Consider the following 22,555-nt stretch of genomic DNA (forward strand, 5'->3'; position numbering starts at 1 on the left):
AGTCCACCATGACGGCCGCAACTGGAGGATGACCCTTGACCTCTGTAGGGACAGGAAGCAGAGAGGTTAAATGCCCCTCCCCCGCATCCACACTCCAGTGGCTACCAAATAACTACACCGGCTGTGGATTCAACCCATTTATTGTAAGTTATAGTCACACACAGTTACAACAGGTTAAATAATAACAATACTAAGACTACTCTGGTCTTATAGAACAAAAGGGGGACGGGAAAATATATGGGCCGTCATGGAAACCGAATTAACGATGAGAATAATTCTCCTTTTCCATGGCGTCCCCCATGACGGCCCCAACTGGAGATGTACCAGATAACAAGTACTTCTAAGGGGGGGACAACTGCTTGCAAGACCTTCCTACCGAAGGCCTGGTCCCTAGCGCTTTGGACATCTAATCTATAGTGTCTAGTGAACATTAACTGGCTAGACCAGGTAGCTGCTTTGCAGATGTCTACTAGAGAGGCCCCACGTTTTTCAGCCTATGAGGCTGCCACCCCCCTGGTTGAGTGGGCCCTCACAGTCCCTGGAATGTCCATATTTTCGGCATCATATGCCTCTTTAATGGTAGTTCGGATCCAACGGGCAATAGAGGCCTTGGAAGCTCTTTTCCCCTTGTTCTTCCCCGTGTACTGCAGGAGGATGTTGTAGTCCTTTCTCGCAAGGTTTAGAGATGTCCAGTTAGTGGAGAAGACATCTCCTCACATCCAGAGTATGCCATGCTGACTCCTTACTGTTCTTTGGGTTCCGGCAAAAGGAGGGTAACACAATTTCTTGATTACAATGAAAACTGAAAGACACCTTGGGTGTGAAGGTCTTATCTAAAGTTAGAATTACTCTGTGTTCCAGAATTCTAAGATAGCGCTCTCTGAGGGAGAGTGCCTGAATCCCCCCTAGCCGTTTAGCTGAGGTTATGGCTATAAGAAAGGTCAGTTTAAGGGTTAGATTCCTAAGGTTAGTACTCTCTAAGGGTTCAAATGGTGGCCCCATCAGATGATTCAACACCAGAGACAGATCCCAGTTTGGGATGTTTTTTCTCAAACGAGGTATTAGCCTGGAGGTAGCTTTTACGAACCTCTGGATCCACTTGTGCTCAGCCAGAGAGGTATCAAAGAAAGCACTAAGGGCAGACACCTGGACCTTGAACGAACTTGTCTTCAGTCTTTTATCAAATCCTGCTTGCAGGAAGTCCAGTATCTGTGAGATATTAGGGACAACTGATTAGGAGGAACCGAGCCACAAAAAGATACAAATTTCATCCATATTCTGGAATAAATTCTGTGAGTGACCACCTTATGACTGGCTTTCATTGTAAAGATTACCTTGTCTGATAGTCCCTGGGCTATTAGTATCTTCCTTTCAGGATCCACGCAGCTGGAGAGCTGGAGGGCCTGCAGATTGGGATGAAGGACTGGACACTGGAACAGGAGATCGGGACGAGGCGGTAGCAGGAATGGATCTGCCAGTGCCATCTTCTTTAGCCAAGGAAACCAGTTCCTCTTTGGCCACCAGGGAACGAGGATAACCTCCACCTGGTCTTCCCAGATTTTTTGAATAACTCGGGTCACGAGAGGTATTGGGGGAAAAGCATACAGTAACGGCCCCCTCCAAGACTGGCCGAATGCATCCCTTTGGCTGAAGGGAACTGTGGACTCCAGAGAGAAGAAACACGGGAGCTTTGCGTTCTTGATGGAGGCAAACAGGTCTATTGACGGTTGTCCCCACCTCTTTACTAGCTGATGGAAGATGTCCTCGTTCAGACACCACTCGTTCTGATTGATTTTTCTCCAACTGAGGAAGTCTGCTGCCTGATTTCCTTCTACCTTTAGGTGAATGGAGGAGAGGGATTGAAGATTGTCCTCTGCCCAGGTAAAGATCTTGCTTGAGAGCCCTAGGAGATCTGGATTTTTGGTTCCCCCTTGGTGGCGTAAGTATGCCACCATAGTGACGTTGTCTGAGAATATCCTGACGTGTTTCCCCTTCAGAATTCGTGAGCTGGCTGTTAAGGTTTCCAGCACCGCTCTCAGTTCCCGATAATTAGAGGAACGGATTTTACTGAATTTGGCCACAGTCCCTGAACAGGATGATCTGCAACAATCGCTCCTCATGCCGACTGACTTGTGTCTGTCTGTATAACTGTAATTGGCCAGGGATGCCAGGGTATTCCTTTCCTCAGATTTGCCGGATCTGTCCACCAATCCATGGACCGTGAGACTAAAAGTCGAAACCTTCTGGTTTAGGTGACGGGAATCTTTGTCCCAGGAGGACAGCACTCAATTTTGAAGTGTCCTTGTATGGCTTTGACTCCATTGCACGCACTGGATGCATGCAGTCATAAGTTCCAGGATCTTCATTGTTTCTCTTATGGAGCAGCACTTTCTCTTCTGGAATGTTGTTATCTGAAGAATTAGCTTTTCTCTTTTTTCCGGCGGGAAAAAGGACATTTGCTGTGTGGAATCTATCAGCACTTCTAGGAAAACTACATTCATGCTTGGGTCTAGGTTGGACTTTTCTAAGTTGATAATCCATGTAAAGAATCAGCTCTCGTCTTGAGGCGCTTACTAACAGAAGGTCGTCCAGGTATGGAATGATGGATATTCCTTCCTTCCTCAGGAAAGCTACTACCTCGACCATTATCTTCGAAAAAGTTCTCGGCGCAGAGGATATTCCGAAAGAAAGAGCCTTGTACTGGAAATGAACTTACTCGCCTTCTGGTGATAGAACTGAAAACCTGAGAAACTTCTGCGAGTTGGGGTATATTGGGATGTGGTAGTAGGCATCCTTCAGGTCTATCGTACACATGAACGCCCGAGCTTGGATTAGAGCTGAAGCAGAAGAGACGGTCTCCATCTTGAACCTCTTGTAGCGGACATACTTGTTTAAGCCTTTCAGGTTGCAGATCATTCTGGACTTCCCGTTTGGCTTTTTTATGAAGAACAATGGGGAATAATGTCCTCTTCTTTGGTGTTCCGGAGGTACGGGGATAATCACGTCCAGCTCTATTAACTTGTGCACTTCTGTCCAGAGTTGGAGTAACAGATCCTGAAAGGGTTGCCTGGTTAGGACGTAATTTGTGGGAGGAAGAGCGGTCATTTCTATTTTGTAGCCGTCCTGGAGAATAGATAAGATCCAGGGATTTGATGAGATCCGGCTCCATTGTTGGTGAAAATTCAGCAATCTTCCCCCCACCTTGGCGTCATTGCTTCCTGAAGCTTGGGACGGAGTTACTGGCATTAAGGAGAAACCCTCTGCCTCTTCCACCTTTAGGGTAGCTCCACCTTCTTTGCTTACCCTTTCCCCTATATGTCTCCTGTCTTTGGGGTCTCGAAAGGAAGGTTTCCTCAGGCTGGTTCTGGAAATTCCGGGAAGACCTTCCTCCTGTCCGATGCTTTTTCCAGGATGGTATCCAATTCGGGTCCAAACACATACTCTCCCTCGAATGGAATACCGCACAACTTGGACTTAGACCTAAAGTCTACGTTCCACTGACGTAACCAGAGGAATCTTCTCACCGAGTTGGATAGTGCTCCTTCCTTGGCAATAATCCTTACGCCTTCCGCTGAAGCATCCGCGATGAAAGCTGTGGCTGCCTTCAGGGTTGAGAAGGTATTAAGCAATAAATCCCTTGGGGTTCCATCCCTTACATGCTTCTCCAACTCCATTACCCAGTGGAAAAGGGTGCGAGCTACAGATGTTGCAGCGATGTTGGATTTAAGTTCAGCATGGAGCACTCCCAGCTTTTTCAACAGGCTATCTGCCTTTCTATCCAGTGGGTCCTTCAACTGGGTAGCATCCTCAAAAGGCAAGATGGTCTTTTTAGTCATCTTGGTGACCTGAATGTCAATCTTAGGAGCTGAGTTCCATAGCCTGACTTCCTCTTCATCGAATGAAAGGCGGTTCCTAAATTCTTTGGATAAAGAAATTTTATTTTCCGGATCCCTCCACTCTGCCAGAATCAGGTCTTTGAGAGTATTATTAATTGGGAATACACGCCTCTTTTTAACTTTAAGAAGACCGAAGAGCTCATCCTGGATGGACTGCGTCTCTTCTACCTCCTCTATTTTCAAGGTATCACGTACGGCCTTTAAGAGGGGTTCTAGATCTTCAGAGGCCAGTAAATATCTTGACTCCATTTTGTTTGCAGAGGTGGAAGGGGATGTATCAAACTCCAATGAATCCCTGACCGTAGCTCCTTCAGAGTCTGAAGCAGAGTCTGAAGAGGAGTCTATTATCCTCTGCTGTTTTTGAGGTGGCTCCTGGGGAGTAAAGGCAGCCAAGGATGATGAAACGGATGATCGTACTTCCTCCTGGATACAATTACGCATTTCATCCATGAATTAGGCCCTCTCCTCACAGAGCAAATTGTCCAGGCATTTCTTGTACACAGGCTTCCTATAAGCACTCGGCAGTTTTTCAAAACACATATTGCATTTTTTGTGAGCCGTTTTCTTTCTCTCTGAGGAGGATTCCTTAGAACAACCGTTTTCCTTCTCCTTGGGATCCTACCAAGGAGAAGGAAAGCCCAATTAAGGAGGTGCTATAAACGGGACATGTGGGTAACCCACCACCCTATCCCTTTAACCCCTACTCACAGGAGGTGGGGATATGAGGTCCAAACCTGAGGCCTCCAAATTGCAGGGTTCCATGTTCCCAGTAGAGGGACTACAGTAACCAGCCAGCCTAGAATGTAACAATAACAACTGAAGGCCTGGCGTTCAGTGCTGCAATGGTTAAAATGACAGGATTTTACCTGGTAAGGGTGAGCCAGGAGAGATCCACCAGGGTCTATAATGTAAATGCGGCCAGTGTCAGAATACACAAATTACAGATGTGTATAGCGCACGTACATGCAAGGCAGACCGACCTGAATAACGCCAAAAAACCTTGATCTCGGAAGCAGGCAGGTTAGTTGTATGCTCCGGTGTGAAGCTTAGACCTCAGATCAACGCGATTACCACGCTAGAGCCATTTAAACTTACCGCCCCGCGATCCTGCTTCCTGGTCGCGCGGCTTTGGCGTCACTTCACCGAAAGTGGACGCCGGGGCCGGCCGGAAGATGACACGTGCGTGCATGCGCGAAGACCACGCGTTCTGGGTGTCCTAGGCTCCAGGAGCTGCGGGAAGAGCCGGAGAAAGGCACAGTTCTGAAGGGCGGAAGAACTGAGTGGGGTAAGGGACGGATCCTGCACCTCGTTGCTCCCCCCTCACTGTCCCAACTAACGGGAAGCGAGGAGAGAAATTTTCTCTCTACTCCCTGCCCTGTGTAGGGACAGGAAGCCGCTGGAGTGTGGATACGGGGGATGGGCATTAACCTCTCTGCTTCCTGTCCCTACAGAGGTCAAGGGTCATCCTCCAGTTGGGGCCACCATGGGGGACGCCATGGAAATGAATGATACAGGAACCTCAAGAGGGACTGACCGGACCAAGGGGTACTTCAGGATCTGTAGACATGGAGAGTTCAAAGGGGTCTAGAGGAGCAGACATGCTCAGACTGACACAGCAGACACCACTGCACTGAATGATAGTCTGAGGGAAGTTTGAAAATTTTAGAATTTGTCCCCAAAACCGACACACCTCCGCCCCCCAGTCGAGACTCCAATAACTGGTCACCACGTGACCAGAATGGCCAAATGGCGTCTCTCCCATGTAATGCCCGGTAGGAAAAGGATGACTTATCCCACAGGGCCTACAAATGCATTTCCTGTCCTGGGAGGGGTGGGGAACACTCCATGTCTGCCGCTGTGGAGGTGGTGGGGAAATTGACACGTAATGGTGTATTTTGCCCAATGCAGTTCAAAACACAAGGCAAACGCATTGTATGAACACAGCCTGAAGCAGTTTTTGAATCTAATGCCAGCAGTGGACTGGATTCCTCCTGGGTCCAGCACTGATCTAATCTGGTAACATGCTGTAGGTAATGGGCTGAGGCGTTAGCTTGACGGCTTCATTACGGGCGTAATCAAAAAGAGTGCCTAGGGCAGCATCAACAATACGTACGTACATTTCTAAACCAAAAACGCTTTGTTTTAAAATGGCTCACACAATGCGGCTTTTATTATATAGCAGCGGCATCATTTGTGGCAAGTAAGTGGACACTAATAGCACACAGCACTGCACATTATACACACAAAGCTCCGCTATACACACATTATACACACACAGAGCTCCGCTATACACACATTATACACACACACAGCTCCGCTATACACACATTATACACACACAGCTCCGCTATACACACATTATACACACACACAGCTCTGCTATACACACATTATACACACACAGCTCTGCTATACACACATTATACACACACAGCTCCGCTATACACACATTATACACACACAGCTCCGCTATACAAACATTATACACACACACAGCTCCGCTATACACACATTATACACACACACAGCGCTATACACACATTATACACACACAGCTCCTCTATACACACATTATACACACACACAGCTCCGCTATACACACATTATACACACACAGCTCCGCTATACACACATTATACACACACACAGCCACGCTATACACACATTATACACACACAACCCTGCTATACACACATTATACACACACAACCCTGCTATACACACATTATACACACACAGCTCCGCTATACACACATTTTACACACACAGCTCCGCTATACACACATTATACACACAGACAGCACCGCTATACACACATTATACACACAGACAGCACCGCTATACACACATTATACACACACAACCCTGCTATACACACATTATACACACACAACCCTGCTATACACACATTATACACACACAACTCTGCTATACACACATTATACACACACAGCTCCGCTATACACACATTATACACACACAGCTCCGCTATACACACATTATACACACACAGCTCTGCTATACACACATTATACACACACAGCTCCGCTATACACACATTATACACACACAGCACTGCTATACACACATTATACACACACAGCACTGCTATACACACATTATACACACACAGCTCTGCTATACACACATTATACACACACAACTCCGTTATACACACATTATACACACACAGCACTGCTATACACACATTATACACACACAGCTCCGCTATACACACATTATACACACACACAGCTCCGCTATACACATTATACACACACACAGCTCCGCTATACACACATTATACACACACACAGCTCCGCTATACACACATTATACACACACAGCTCCGCCATACACACATTATACACACACAGCTCCGCTATACACACATTATACACACACAGCTCTGCTGCAGACTCTCTGTACATCCTGAGGTAACGCTGAACCCTCTGAGCAGAGAATCCTGTCAGAACTGGACATGTGACCCCCCCCATGACTCCGCCCACACACAGGCTGGTCACATGACTGTGACATCATCACAGGTCCTGTATGTGGAGGCGGCTGTGCAGGAGGAGGTGAGGGGTCGCTGCTCTTCTATCAGGGTTACAGGGATACGGGGAGGGGGTGACCGGCGGTTGTCACCATGTAATGTCTTCAAGTTATCATTAAATAACTTACTGGTTGTCACTGGGATAAGTTTCTGGACTAAGAGCTTCCATATAGTTACACTGTGACACCAGCTCCAGGCTCTGGTATATAGAGACGCATCTTCTCACATCTCTACATATCACTACATTATCTGCTCATTCATACAGTTACATTGGTTTAATAAGAATGTTTAAGATACAAAATAACAGCCCCGCTCCCAGACATTTGCATTGCATTTCTGCGCCCCATCTGACCGCAACCTAAACATTGAATTCAGATAATACATAATTTTTTCTTGACAGTAACCTTATCGATTATCGTGTAACTTCTCCTGGTATCGCACTCAGGATTCTGGTATCGGGACAACTCTTATCCATTAGCAAAGTTGTCTTCAGTTGCTGATAGATTTTGTCTCATCTTATTTCCATCCAGGTTTCTACATTATAGGATCCTTTACTAATCTCTTCTCCTTTTAACGTCTGACCCCTCAAGAATGGAAAATGAGAAGGACACGAGGGTGGAGAGAATATTCCAGCTCACCCTAGAGATTCTCTTCTATATTACTGGAGAGGTGAGAGATTGTGATGAGGTCACATGACATCATTATCTATGGGAATAACAGATGATAGGACTGGAGAGGTGAGAGATTCTGGAAATGTATGGAGGGAGATTTATCAATGTGTCTCTCTATAACCAGGATTACACAGTAGTGAAGAAGACCTCTAGTGGGCGCTGTCAGGCCCCTGTGTATGAAGGACGGGGGAGAACCCTGAGCCCAATCCCGGCTCCTCCACCTCACCCCCTGATACATGATGACATCAATGAGCAGAAGATCCTAGAAGTCACCCACAAGATGATGGAGCTGCTGACTGGAGAGGTGACACTGCTGGGAATGCTGGGACATTATACAGTAACGCTATGAAGGGATCTGGGTGATGACGGGATCATTGTGTGTGTCAGGTTCCTATAAGGTGTCAGGATGTGGCTGTCTATTTCTCCATGGAGGAGTGGGAGTATTTAGAAGGACACAAAGATGTGTACAAGGACGTCATGATGGAGGACCACCAGCCCCTCACATCAGCAGGTAATAGACAGGACTAAATCCACACGTCCTTTCATTATCTGTATGGAAAGAAGGAATTCAGTCTCTGTGTCTCCTGCAGGAATACTGATCCCAGGGGCGGTGAAGGAAGAGACGGAGCTGCTAGGTCAGTATGAACATATACTAGATCTCCTGAAAGCACAAGAGCATTCATTACCTTCTAAATGTAACCCCTTAGCGCTCAGTGCAGTAATAGCACGTCATGGAGCCGATGCCGGTGCAGCTCATCATTGGAGCTTTAGTGGCATTGGAAAACACAGGGTGTCGGCATCTGTCAGTATCTTACAGCTGACATCCCCATGAAAAACGCTCTGACCAGATGTGTTTACCCATGAAATACATCAGTATTACAGGGTATTATAATGAACAAGCAAATGAATGATTGCTTGTTCGTGTCCCATAGTGGACCAAGTAAAATTAAGTAAAAAAAATAAATTAATTAATAAACATGCCCCCAAAGCCCAACTACATAAAAAAGTAAAAAAAAAAAAAAAAAGAAACTCCCAACAAAATAATTTTAACTATCTTGTCCCAAATCAGATAATAAATAAATCAGATCAAAAGACTAGGGGGGGGGGGCACTGTCTCCTTCTGGAGAAAACAAGGTTTAATCACCAGAGGCGTCAGGGCTTTTTTACTGTGAGAACTGTCAATATGTGGAATAGCCTGCCTCAGGCGCTGGTCACAGCAGGGACAGCAGAGAGTTTCAAGAAGGGTCTAGATGCCTTTTTACACCTCAGTCGGTGCGCTTCCCGTGGATCTTCTTCGGTCCGGGTCCGTCTTCTCCAGCGGCTAAGCAGGTCGCGACCTATGCGAGGACGCGCGATCCGCTGGTACTACATTTCCCAGGCATCTCTTGCGCTCCGATGACGACTTCCGGTCGCGATCATGTGGGTTTCGTCAGGGGAAGGGTCTCCTCAGACAGGACACGCCGCTTTATTGACCTGGTCGATTATGTTGGAAAAAATCGGACGCCTTCTCTGCTTCTTTCCCTGGATGCGGAGAAGGCGTTCGACAGAGTGCACTGGGACTACCTTGAAGAGGTGTTGGGCAAGTTTGTATTTTCTGCAAAAGCAATGAGAGGAATTTTAGCACTCTATACGACACCATCTGCCTATGTATCTCTAGCAGGCTATACATCTAAGCCCTTTTCTATATCGAACGTCACTCGCCAGGGGTGTCCACTATCGCCATTGATTTTTACATTGGTCATGGAACCCTGGTGTAAGCTATTAGATCCTCTAGTGAGATCTCGGGCATCAAAGTGGGCTCTCAGACCCACAAGATCGGCCTATTTGCCGACGATGTAATTATCGCATTAACGGATCCACACCAGTCTTTGGGTGGAGTGATCGCTCTTCTAGATAAATTCAGTGAAATTTCCTATTACAAACTGAATGCAAACAAATCTCTTATTCTGGGTATGTCTATCCATGACACTCATGCGGAACAAATGAAATCAAAATATCCATTCCATATCTAGGAATAAACCTTACTTTTCCCATAAAAAAGCTTTTTGATCACAATTATACTCCCCTTCTAAGCCAAATAGAACAAGAACTAAAATTGTATGCTTGGGCACATAGCTCATGGGTGGGCAGAGTAGAAGCCATAAAAATGATGGTTTTACCTAAGGCTCCAGCTATTTTTTTATCAACGAACACTACTACAAATGTTGCTTGTTAACTAGTGATATTAAGCTGACGTAATTTAAAAAAAAAAAAAAAAACTTTATCCCACCAAAGATTTATGTATATAAGCTGTACGCTCACTACATGCATTATGTAACTGATGAAGAGCCCAGACCGGGCTTGAAACGCGCTTTACTGAGTAAACCTATAAAGTAGTTTAATCAATACAAAGTTGCTACTTTGAGTGATTGGCGCCAAGAACATCCTGGGAACCGCAATCCACTGCTTATCATTTCCCCGGCAAATCCTGCCAGGTAATCCAGGAGAGGCTGCCTAAACCGCTCGGACTACTGCTGAAACGTAAAAACGTGTTGCCGGTAACACCAGTGATCCACGCTGCCATCTTGCCCAGGATCGCCGCTCCCCGTGACGTCATCGGGGAGCTGCGATCAGTTGCCATGACAGCCTCGGGTTTTCAAAAGCTGTCTTGTTTTAACCCTTTCATCACATTGTAATGAATGAGGAGGAAAATCCCCATCTACTGCCACACTGTAGTATGGCAGTATATGATAGAATCAATCAGACAACCTAGGGTTAAAGTACCCTAGTCTGAAAAATAATAAAAATTTTAAAAAGCTTTTTAAAAAATTATAATAAACCCTAAAAATACAAATCACCCCCCTTTCCCTAGAACTGGTAGAAATATAAATAAACAGTAAAAATCATAAACACATTAGGTATCGGCGGGTCCGAAACAAAAACCCAGTAACAAAAAATAGCGCCCAAAGTTGAAAATGGTACTTTTTTGCCATTTTAAAAAATATAAAGAATTCTATAAAAAGTGATCAGAGGGTTGCACAGTCCTAAAAATGGGAGCATTGAAATCGTCATCAAAATTCGCAAAAAATGACACCGCCCACAGCTCCGTACACCAAAGTATGAAAAAGTTATTAGCGCCAGAAGATGGCAAAATCTAAAAAAAAAATTTGTACAGGAGGTTTTAATTTTTGTAAATGTATGAAAACATTATAAAACCTATACAAATTTGTAATATAGTCACATATATAGGGTCAGCTCGGCGATCTGTAGCATGCAGGTTGGTCCGTGCTGTAGATCCCTCCTGGACTGGAGACAAACCACACTCAAATTTCAAACTTGTTGCGATCCAGCAAAAAGGACACTCTGAACCCGATTTTTCAAAGATAAAACTTCATGCTTTTATTTCAGGACCATAGTCACAAATCTCCAATTCCCACATATAACAGCTTAAAAAAATGTGAATCAGCAACGCGCTTCAAATGCACTATGCCTTTGCTGGATCCCAACAAGTTTGAAATTCGAGTGTGGTTTGTCTCTATACAAATTTCGTACCGACCAAAAGAATAAAGTAGACCTGTCATTTGGGGCGTACAATGAAAGCTGTAAAATCCAAGCCCACATGTAATGCATTTGGAATTTTTTCCCCCGCTTTCCAATACATGACGTGGAAAATTAAATACCATCACTTTGAAGTGCTATTTGTTATGCAGAAAACAATCCGTCACAGAGCTCTTTACATGTAAAAATAAAAAAGTTACAGATTTTTGAAGATGGGGAGTGAAAAATGGAAATGAAAAAGCAAAAAAGGGCCAGGTAGTTAAGGGGTTAAATAAGTGAAAACAATTTATCCTGAATTTACACATGTGGCACGCGCATAGTTTCTCTTCTCTTTTTTTCTGAGACAATGGATAAAGCATATTACCATATATACTCGAGTATAAGCTGAGCCCTAATTTTACCACCAAAACTGGGAAAACCTATTGACTCGAGTATAAGCCGAGGGTGTAGTATACAGCTAGCCAGCCCTCAAATAGTATACAGCCAGCCCCCTGCTAAGCGCGTTACAAATAAAAAATGTAATACTCACCCCCGACCCGGCTCCCGATCCCCGGTAGCTTCTTCCTTCTTTCTTCTCTAGCCGGCAGAGTCGCGTCCATGGGATCTGCCGGCGGGCGCACACTATGATGCGGCAGTGTCGTCATCAGCGGCGACAGCGCTGCAGCATAGTGTGCGCCTGCCAGCAGGTCACATGGACTCGACTCTGCCGGCTAGAGAAGAAAGAAGAGAGAAAAGGAGCCACTGGGAACTGCGCAGAAGATCAGGAGCCGCGCCAAGGAACTGGACACTGGAGGGTGAGTATTACGTTTTTTATTTTTTAATTGACTCATGTACAAGCCGAGGTGAGGGTTTTCAGCACATTTTTTGTGCTGAAAACCTCGGCTTATACACGAGTATATACTGTACTCGGCCCTTTGCCCAACACAAACTTACTGAGCACTGATCGTTCTAAACAGGAGCTCGGGTCAGGAAGGTTCAAAAGACCCAGAAAGGGAATCTATAAAATATCAAAATATTATGTTTTTTTGGGCAGATGACTGCAGCAGGAGCTCGGAGGGACGTCTGATATCTACAGATTTTAAAGTAGAAGAAATTGAGGTCACAGGAGATACATATGAAGAGAGAGATCCATCCTCAGCACTACACAGCAATGATCCTCCACCTGTTTCTTTGTTATTTGACCCATCTTTTTCATCATCACAAACTGGGAAAGGAGATGTAATCCAGAAATCAGATATTGGACAACAACTAATTCATGCAGAAGAGAAGCGATTTTCATGTTCAGAATGTGGGAAATGTTATAGCACTAAATCAGTTCTTGCTAGACATCACATGATTCACACTGGGGAGAAGCCATTTACATGTTCAGAATGTGGGAAATGTTTTATCCAGAAACAAGATCTTGTTAAACATCAGAGAATTCACACTGGGGAGAAGCCATTTGCATGTTCAGAATGTGGGAAATGTTTTTTCCAAAACCAATATCTTGTTAAACATCAGAGAATTCACACTGGGGAGAAGCCATTTTCATGTTCAGAATGTGGGAAATGTTTTTTCCTAAAAGAATATCTTGTTAAACATCAGAGAATTCACACTGGGGAGAAGCCATTTTCATGTTCAGAATGTGGGAAATGTTTTTTCCTAAAATCAGGTCTTGTTGCACATCAGAGAATTCACACTGGGGAGAGGCCGTTTTCATGTTCAGAATGTGGGAAATGTTTTTTCCGAAAATCAGGTCTTGTTGCACATCAGAGAATTCACACTGGGGAGAAGCCATTTTCATGTTCAGTATGTGGGAAATGTTTTAGCCGAAAATATGATCTTGTTTCACATCGGATAATTCACACTGGAGAGAAGTCGTTTTTATGTTCAGAATGTGGGAAACGTTTTCTCCGAAAATATGATCTTGTTAAACATCATAGATTTCACATTAGGGAGAAGTCGTTTTCATGTTCAGAATGTGGGAAATGTTTTGTCCGAAAATCCGGTCTTGTTGCACATCAGATAATTCACACTGGGGAGAAGCAATTTACATGTTCAGAATGTGGGAAATGTTTTGTCCGAAAATATGATCTTGTTAAACATCAGAGAAGTCACACAAGGGAGAAGCCGTTTTCATGTTCAGAATGTGGGAAATGTTTTATCCAAAAAAAATCTCTTGTTAAACATCAGAGACTTCACACTGGGGAGAAACCAATTACATGTTCTGAATGTGGGAAATGTTTCATCCAAAAATCTGATCTTGTTAAACATCAGAGAATTCACACAGGGGAGAAACCAATTACATGTTCAGAATGTGGGAAATCCTTTACCCAAAAATCAGTTCTTGTTAAACATCAGAGAATGCACACTGGAGAGAAGCCATATTCATGTTCAGAATGTGGGAAATGTTTTACCCAAAAATCCGGTCTTGTTGCACATCAGAGAATTCACACTGGGGAGAAGCCATTTTCATGTTCAGTATGTGGGAAATGTTTTACCCAAAAATCAGTTCTTGTTAAACATCAGAGAATTCACACGGGGGAGAAGCCATTTTCATGTTCAGAATGTGGGAAATGTTTTATCCAAAAATCAGATCTTGTTAAACATCAGAGAATTCACATAGGCCAGAAGCCATTCTCATGTTTAGTATATGGGGGAGAATACACTGATAATTCAGCCCTTGTTAAGCATCAGAGACTTAACACAGGGGAGAAACCAATTACATGTTCAGAATGTGGGAAATGTTTTACCCAAAAATCAGCTCTTGTTAAGCATCAGAGAATTCACACTGGGGAGAAGCCATTTTCATGTTCAGAATGTGGGAAATGTTTTACCCAAAAATCAGTTCTTGTTAAACATCAGAGAATTCACACTGGGGAGAAGCCATTTTCATGTTCAGAATGTGGGAAATGTTTTATCCAAAAATCAGATCTTGTTAAACATCAGAGAATTCACATAGGCCAGAAGCCATTCTCATGTTTAGTATATGGGGGGAAATACACTGATAATTCAGCTCTTGTTAAGCATCAGAGACTTAACACAGGGGAGAAACCAATTACATGTTCAGAATGTGGGAAATGTTTTACCCAAAAATCATCTCTTGTTAAGCATCAGAGAATTCACACCGGGGAGAAGCCATTTTCATGTTCAGTATGTGGGAAATGTTTTACCCAAAAATCAGTTCTTGTTAAACATCAGAGAATTCACACTGGGGAGAAGCCATTTTCATGTTCAGAATGTGGGAAATGTTTTATCCAAAAATCAGATCTTGTTAAACATCAGAGAATTCACCGTGGCTAGACGCTATTCTCATGGATTTTGCGGTACAGAAGTTGAGCATCAGGCAGCAAAATCGCTGCATAAAAACAGATGATTTCTGCAGGTTTAAAAATGATTGTGGAATTGATGTTGGGGGTAAATTCTTCCATTTGTGCAGATAGCCTTACTCTTCAAAGAATCTCATACAAAGACAAAATCCACTCACATTCAAGTCTAGAAAATATTGTAGCCACGAATCACATCTTCTTTATCATCAAGTGAAGCGGCCATTTTGTTGTTGTAGGTACATCTCGCTGGGGCCTCCACTGGTCATTCCCAGGAGACTCTGACTTTTCGTACACTGCTTGGATATGTAGTCATGGAATTTCATATATTTGTACGGTAAATGTTTCCTTCATTCTCAAAAAACAAAAACTTTTTCATTTTATTTTTAATCAATAAAAAAATTGAAAAAGAATCACAGAGAAAAACTGTAACCTCATTTATGAAAATCGTTTCATGTACACGATAAACTCAAATATTTTCACACATATGAGCGGGGTGAGCACACAAGACATGTCCATGAAAGAAAAACATAAAAATGGCGAAGTCTCTGGGGGACTGGAATGCCAGTCACGCTGTTTGGTGGTAAGTTATCCTGTATCCACCACTGCCTCTCCATTGTCCTCCAAGCCTCTGGTGGGCCTCCCCGTTCAATATATATGAACTTTGCGGATGTCTTTTCGGAGAAGTAAGCAGAGACCTCACTGGACCACAGCCACGGGGTCGGGTGTATAATCTGTCAGTACTTGAAACCATGGCTATATCGGCCTATGTGAAGAAGAATCTGCAGAAGTGGTTCATATGTAAGTCCTCTTCTCCGGATTCTTCTTCAAGGCCAAGAAGGATGCTTCTCTCTTCCCGTGTATTGACTATTGCGGTCTTAATAAAGTTACGGTGAAGAACACCTACCTCAGATCACAGAACTCTTTGACCGCCTTCGTGGAGCCAAGTCTTTACCAAATTGGACCTATGAGGGAGTTAATCAGACTCTGGGCTGCTATCTACGCCATTGTGTCTCCGACCAAATGAACCACTGGTCCACCCTGTTGCCTTGGGCGGAATTTTCCTACGATTCTCTGGACTCTGAATCTGCCGGTGCAGTTCCTTCTTTATTGTCTATGGACAACATCCACGCCCACCTCTCCCTCGGTCTGTTCCTTCTGATGTTCCCATGGTGGAAGAATTGGTTCAAGATCTTAAGTCCATCTGGAAGCAAACAGGTCACTCTACTTTGGGCGACCGCCCGCACCAAAACCCAGGCTGCGAAGAAGTTCCCTTCAGTCTTCTAGGTACATCTAGCTTCTTGGGTCCATTTTAGGCGCAGAAACTCATTAATCCTGTCGTGTGTAAGCTTCGTCTTCCTTCCACCATGCACATCCCAAACCCCTTCCATGTCTCTCAACTGAAGCTAGTCATCCTGTACCGCTTCTCCCGGCATAGTCTGCTCCTGAGGCTGATTCCACCAATATCTTTCAGATAAGGAGAATTATTCTCAACGTTAATTTTTTTTTTTTAATTTTCTTTATTAAAATTTTCCATAGATATTACAAAAAACATTAATCAAAAGCGAGGGATATCACAAGACATCAACACAGTGTTAAATAACCTTTTAGTACATTAGAAATATGCTATACGTCTCCAATAATCCACTTTATATTATTGATATCTGAACATCTCAATAATCAGAAATAACCATAACACTTTCACTTATACAGCTCGTTTATAATCACCTTAACTACAACCCCTCCCAGTCAGCGGAAAAAAATGTAATTTTTTCAAAAATTTTTATTTTATCCAGTCTCTTATGCCATTCTGCCATAGTTGGTCTTTTAGAGGTTATCCAATTATAAATCAGTATACAGAGAGCCACCTGTAGTGCCATTCCCAACCATCTAACCTGATGTGAGGTTAGCGATTTCACACATATTTCCCAGCACAAAGACATCTGGTGTCTTAGGAACCGTCAGTCCTGATACATGTCCTACCTCTATATGTATATCCTTCCAGAATTCAAGTACCACAATACAGTTCCACATCATGTGGAGGAAATCTGCATTTTGTTCCTGGCACTTCGGGCATTTTACGTTCTTTGTTCTCTTAAACCGATCTGATCATAGCCGGAGCATAGTACAATCTATATATTATTTTGAACTTAATCAGACTGATTGCTTCTGAGCATACAATGTTCATATTTTGGAAGATGTTCGTCCAATGTTTATCCGATAGCACTCCAATATCTCTTTCCCATTTTCTTTTACTTATATGTGTGTCTGGTTCCCTTATATTATTTATGATAAATTTATATATTTTGGATAATAATTTTTCCCCCCTCTAACTTTTCCCAAAAAATTGATTATATTGTGATTCCCTATCCTTAAACTCTGCTTATCCCTCAATTTCCTTATTCTATGTGATCATTGAACATAATAAAAATAGTTTGTATCATCAATATTATATAATTATTTCACTGTGTCAAAGGGAATTAATCTACCATCTACAAACATCTGTGAAATAAATTGGATTCCTTTATGTTCCCAAAAAGTCCTACCGTGAAATTTCTCTAATTTCTTTAATCTTACGTTCTGCCATAATGGTGAAAATTTTGTGCTATTATTTATTTCATATTTTTTTTTAATCCATTCCCAATTTTTTTTGAAAACAACTGCATATTGGTAAACTTCTAAGTGTAGATTGATTCAAATGGCCTGATTCTAATAAAACTATTCCATTCCTAGTGTCTATTCCCGCTACTCGTGCTATTTCCCCAATAACTAATTCATCAGCTCCACCCACCAAATATTGTAATACTGCCGATATAAAATACAAAAAAAAATTAGGTAGAGACCATCCCCCCCCTTACCCTTTGGTTTGTAAAATACTTCAAGTTTAATTCTTACCCTCTTCCTTCCCCATATAAGATCATTCATTAAGCTCTCAATGATTTTGAAGAATTTACTTTATCCAAATAGGAGTAACTGTAATAATATGCCGAGATATTCTATACATTCTCCTCTCACTAAAACATTCAATTCATTAGTGTCATCCACTTTAAAGTCATCCAAAGGGAGAATATGTGATTTTGACCATTTGACCTCAAATCCCGAATTCTCACTAAAGCTCCGGATGGTATCCATAATCGCCCGAACTGATCTCTCCGTCTGATTGACTGTGAAAACAACGTCATCAGCGTATAGTAAGATTTTATTCTTCGAGCCACCACAACCCCATCCAACTATATCCTGATTATTCCTACACCTAATTGCCAGTGGCTCCAAAAATAATATCAACAAAATGGGGGATATTGGGCATCCCTGCCTTGTCCCTCTTGATATTTTAATCTCATCCGACAATCCCCAGCTTGTTCTAATCCTGGCCGTAGGTTCCGAATACAATAATTGGATGTAACCTATAAATTCCTGTCTAAATCCAAAACCTTTCATAGCCTCCCAGAGGAAGACCCACTCCACCATGTCGAACGCCTTTGCAGCATCTATCGACAGGATGGAGCGGGTCTCCCCCCCCCATCTGGATCCCTGCGAAAATCCTTCTCAGGTTATTAGCCCCATGTCTCCCAGGGATGAAGCCTGACTGATCCAAATGTATTATATCCGCCACCACCGTCCTCAATCTCAATACCAATGTTTTGGCCAACAATTTAACGTCAGTGTTTAATAATGAGATAGGGCGATATGACTCAACCTCAAGCTCATTCTTATTTTTTTTTAATATTAGAGCAATCATGGCCTCTCTCATAGAGGTCAGTAACTTTCCTTCCCTGAGTGAACAATTTAAAACCTCCAAGAGGATAGGCAGCAGAACCTGCCTACATCTCCGATAAATTTCGAAGGGCAGTCCATCGGAACCTGGGGCAGTATTGCCCGAAATCGAGTCCAGTGCTTCCCCTATATCTTCTTCAATAATCTGTTTATCAAGTTGTCCCCTCTGTTGGTCTGTTATTTGGAGAAGGCCTGAACTCTCCAAATAACTTCTAATTTCTTCTTGTCCTACCGATATTTGGGAGGAATATAAATCTGAAAAGAAATTAACAAATTCCCCTTGTATCTCCCCTGGTTCATTAAAAATTTGGCCACTTTTACTTCGAATTGTCCTTATAGGTTCTTGACTTTTGATAACCCTTGCTAATGTCTTGCCTGTTTTCCCACCTTCATAGAATCTTTTATATCCTGCAAACATAGCCGCATGATATGCCTTATCCAGTAGGAATTTCTCACCGTTAATTTGGTTTCCATTAGTCCACCATGACGGCCCCAACTGGAGGATGACCCTTGACCTCTGTATGGACAGGAAGCAGAGAGGTTAAATACCCCACCCCGGCATCCGTACTCCAGTGGCTACCAAATAACTACACCGGGCTTGGATGCAACCCATTTATTGTATGTTACTATTACACACAGAACAAATAGGCAACTTTCCTAAGCTTTGGACTATTCAAATTTTAGGGTGGGAATATATATGGGCCGTCATGGTGGACTAATGGAAACCGAATTAACGGTGGGAATAATTCTCCTTTTCCATAGCGTCCCCCCCATGACGGCCCCAACTGGAGATGTACCAGATAACCAATTAGGGGGGGGACAACAGCTTGTAAGACCTTCCTTCCGAAGGACTGGTCTCTAGCACTCTGAACATCTAGCCTATAGTGTTTGGCAAAAGTTAGCCGAATAGACCAGGTAGCTGCTCTACATATATCCTCTAGTGAGGCACCACGTTTCTCAGCCCAAGAGGCTGCCACTCTCTGGTTGAGTGGGCCCTAACAGTCCCCGGAATGTCCAAGTTGTTGGCATCATAAGCTTCTTTGATGACAGTTCGGATCCATCTCGCAATGGATGCTTTTGAAGCTTTTTTGCCCTTGTTTCTTCCTTTGAATTGTAGGAGAATGTTGTCATCTTTTCTCCAAGACTTGGTAAATTCAAGATAATGTAGAAGGTATCTTCTGACGTCTAATGTATGCCACTCTGATTCTCTGGCATGTCTTGGGTTCTGACAAAAGGAAGGTAAAATAATTTCTTGGTTACGGTGAAAGGATGAGGCCACCTTTGGTGTGAAGGTTTTATCTAACATTAGCACGACCCTGTCCTCATACATCTTAAGATAGGGCTCTTTAATTGACAAAGTCTGGATTTCTCCCAAACGCCTAGCTGTTGTTATGGCTATAAGGAAGGTGAGTTTTAACGTCAGCTCTCTAATCTTAACCGTCTGTAGGGGTTCAAATGGTACTTTCGTGAGGTGGTTCAGTACTAATGAGAGATCCCAATTTGGGAAATTTTGTTTTATATGTGGCCTTAGTCTAGCTTTGACAAACCTTTGAATCCACCTGTTTTCTGCTAGTGAGGTTTCAAAGAATGCGGTGAGGTCTGAAATCTGGACTTTTAAAGAACTTGTCTTAAGGCCCTTGTCGAATCCTGCTTGCAGGAAGTCCAGCACCTGTGAAATGTTAGGGGACAGTTGGTTAGGAGGAGTCCTGCCACAAAAGGATACAAATCTTCCCCATATCCTGGAATAGATTTTGTGAGTAACTGGCTTGTGGCTTGCGCTGAGCGTGGAAATTACCTTACTCGATAATCCCTTGGATATCAGCAACATCCTTTCAGGATCCATGCAGAGAGCTGGAGAGCCTGTGGATTTGGATGGTATACTGGACCCTGGAACAGAAGGTCGTTTACAGGTTCCAGCATGATAGGTTCTTCCAACGCCATCTTCCTTAACCACGGAAACCAGTTTCTATTTGGCCACCAGGGTACAATGAGAATAATCCTTGCTTGGTCCTCTGATCTTCTGAATGACCCGTGCTATGAGAGGTATGGGAGGAAATGCATATATCAGAGGCCCGCTCCAAGACTGACTGAAGGCATCTCTTTGACCAAACGGAGTCTTTGGTTCTAGAGAGAAGAAATTAGGAACCTTCGCATTTTTGCTGGAGGCAAAGAGATCTATTGCTGATTGTCCCCATCTTTGTGTGAGACGTGCAAAGATGTTCTCGTTCAGACACCATTCATTTTGGTCTAGACCTGACGACTGAGATAGTCCGCTATCAGATTCTCTTCCCCCTTTAGGTGGGTGGCTGAGAGGGAGCAGATGTTGATTTCCACCCACGCAAATATCTTTCCTGAAAGACTGAGGAGATCGGGGTTCCTGGTACCTCCTTGATGACGAAGATAAGCCATGTTTCCCCTTTAATTTTAGAGTGCTGGCTCTTAAAGTCTCTAAAACTGCTCTCAATTCTCGGTAATTTGAGGATCGGGATTTGATTGACCATGGCCATAGTCCCTGTGTGGGGAGACCTGCTACGTCTGCTACTCAGCCTGACTGACTCGCATCCGTCTCAATATTTATTACTGGCCAGGGATGCCATGATATTCCTCTTTCTAGATTTGAAGTGTTCTTCCACCAATCCAAGGATCGCTTGACTACTTCCGGTATCTGTATTTTTTGATTCAGATGTTGGGGATTTTTGTCCCAGGAGGCCAATACGCAACTCTGAAGGGATCTTGTGTGACTCTGGCTCCACTGTACACACTGTATGCATGATGTCATAATCCCAAGGATTCTCATGGCTTCTCTTATTGTGCACTGACTTCTTTTCTGAAATGCTATAATCTGCTGTATCAGATTTGTTGTCTTCTCTGGTGGTAAGAAGGACATTTGCTGAATTGAATCCAACAATGTTCCTAAAAAGACTACCTTCGTACTTGGAGTTAGTTTGGATTTCTCCAAATTGACTATCCATCCTAATTGTTGCAAGGTTATTATCATGACATCCCTGTGATGTATTAGTTCTTGTCTTGAACTGGCCACCACTAATAAATCGTCCAGATAGGGAATGACTAATATCCTTTTTTTCCTGAGGAATGCTATCACTTCGACCATAATTTTTGTGAACGTCCTTGGGGCCGAAGATATCCCAAAAGGCAGCGCCTTGTACTGAAAATGGACTTAATCTCCTCTGGGCGATAGTACTGCGAACCTGAGGAATTTTTGTGAGGCTGAATGTATTGGCACGTGGTAGTACGCATCTCTTAGAATGCTCCCGGTTGGATCAGGACAGCTGCTGAGTTTACTGTTTCCATCTTGAATTTCCGGTAGCATACATATTTGTTTAGGTTTTTTAGATTGCAAATCATCCTAAATGTACCATTTGGGTTTTTTTATCAAGAAGAGGGGAGAGTAGTGTCCTTCCCTTTGATGTTCCTGAGCCACAGGGATGATCACGTCTAACTGGATAAATTTTTGTATCTCTGACCATAGTAGGACTGAGAGAATTTCTGAGGGTTGTCCTGTCAAGACAAACTTTCTGGGAGGAAGAGAGGTTAGCTCTATACGGTAACCTTTTTGAAGAATACTTAATATCCAGGGATTCAATGTAACTTGATCCCACTGTGAATGGAATTTTAACAATCTTCCTCCCACTCTGGCGTCATTGTTTTCTGTATGCTGGGGCAGAATTACTGGCACTAAGGAGGAACCCTCTTCCTCCTTTAGAGTAGCTCCACCTGCCCTGCTTGCCTTTCCCTCTGTAGGATTGCTTCTTATCCTTGGGGTCCCGAAAGGGCTGTTTCCTTAGATTACTTCTTGAT

The 22,555-nt window shown here is 43.3% G+C and overlaps 1 protein-coding gene across 2 annotated transcripts in view; it reads left to right on the top strand.

The window, feature by feature from the left end:
• Positions 1-15,315, top strand: part of LOC140065389 (uncharacterized) — a 61,735-nt gene extending 46,420 nt beyond the window's left edge. Inside the window, exons 1-2 of one of the 2 annotated variants that reach the window (XM_072112991.1) lie at positions 8,706-8,755; positions 12,691-15,315. In XM_072112991.1, the coding sequence (XP_071969092.1) occupies positions 12,990-14,939 (1,950 nt within the window). In that variant the 5' untranslated portion in view covers positions 8,706-8,755; positions 12,691-12,989 and the 3' untranslated portion in view covers positions 14,940-15,315. Of the gene's footprint in view, positions 1-8,705; positions 8,756-12,690 lie in introns of those variants that run through there. The other variant, XM_072112993.1, reaches the window with a different exon arrangement.
• The last annotated feature ends 7,240 nt before the right edge of the window (positions 15,316-22,555 follow it).

The sequence above is a fragment of the Engystomops pustulosus genome, chromosome 6 (genome assembly GCF_040894005.1).
Source record: "Engystomops pustulosus chromosome 6, aEngPut4.maternal, whole genome shotgun sequence".
In the NCBI taxonomy this organism is placed as follows: domain Eukaryota; kingdom Metazoa; phylum Chordata; class Amphibia; order Anura; family Leptodactylidae; genus Engystomops; species Engystomops pustulosus.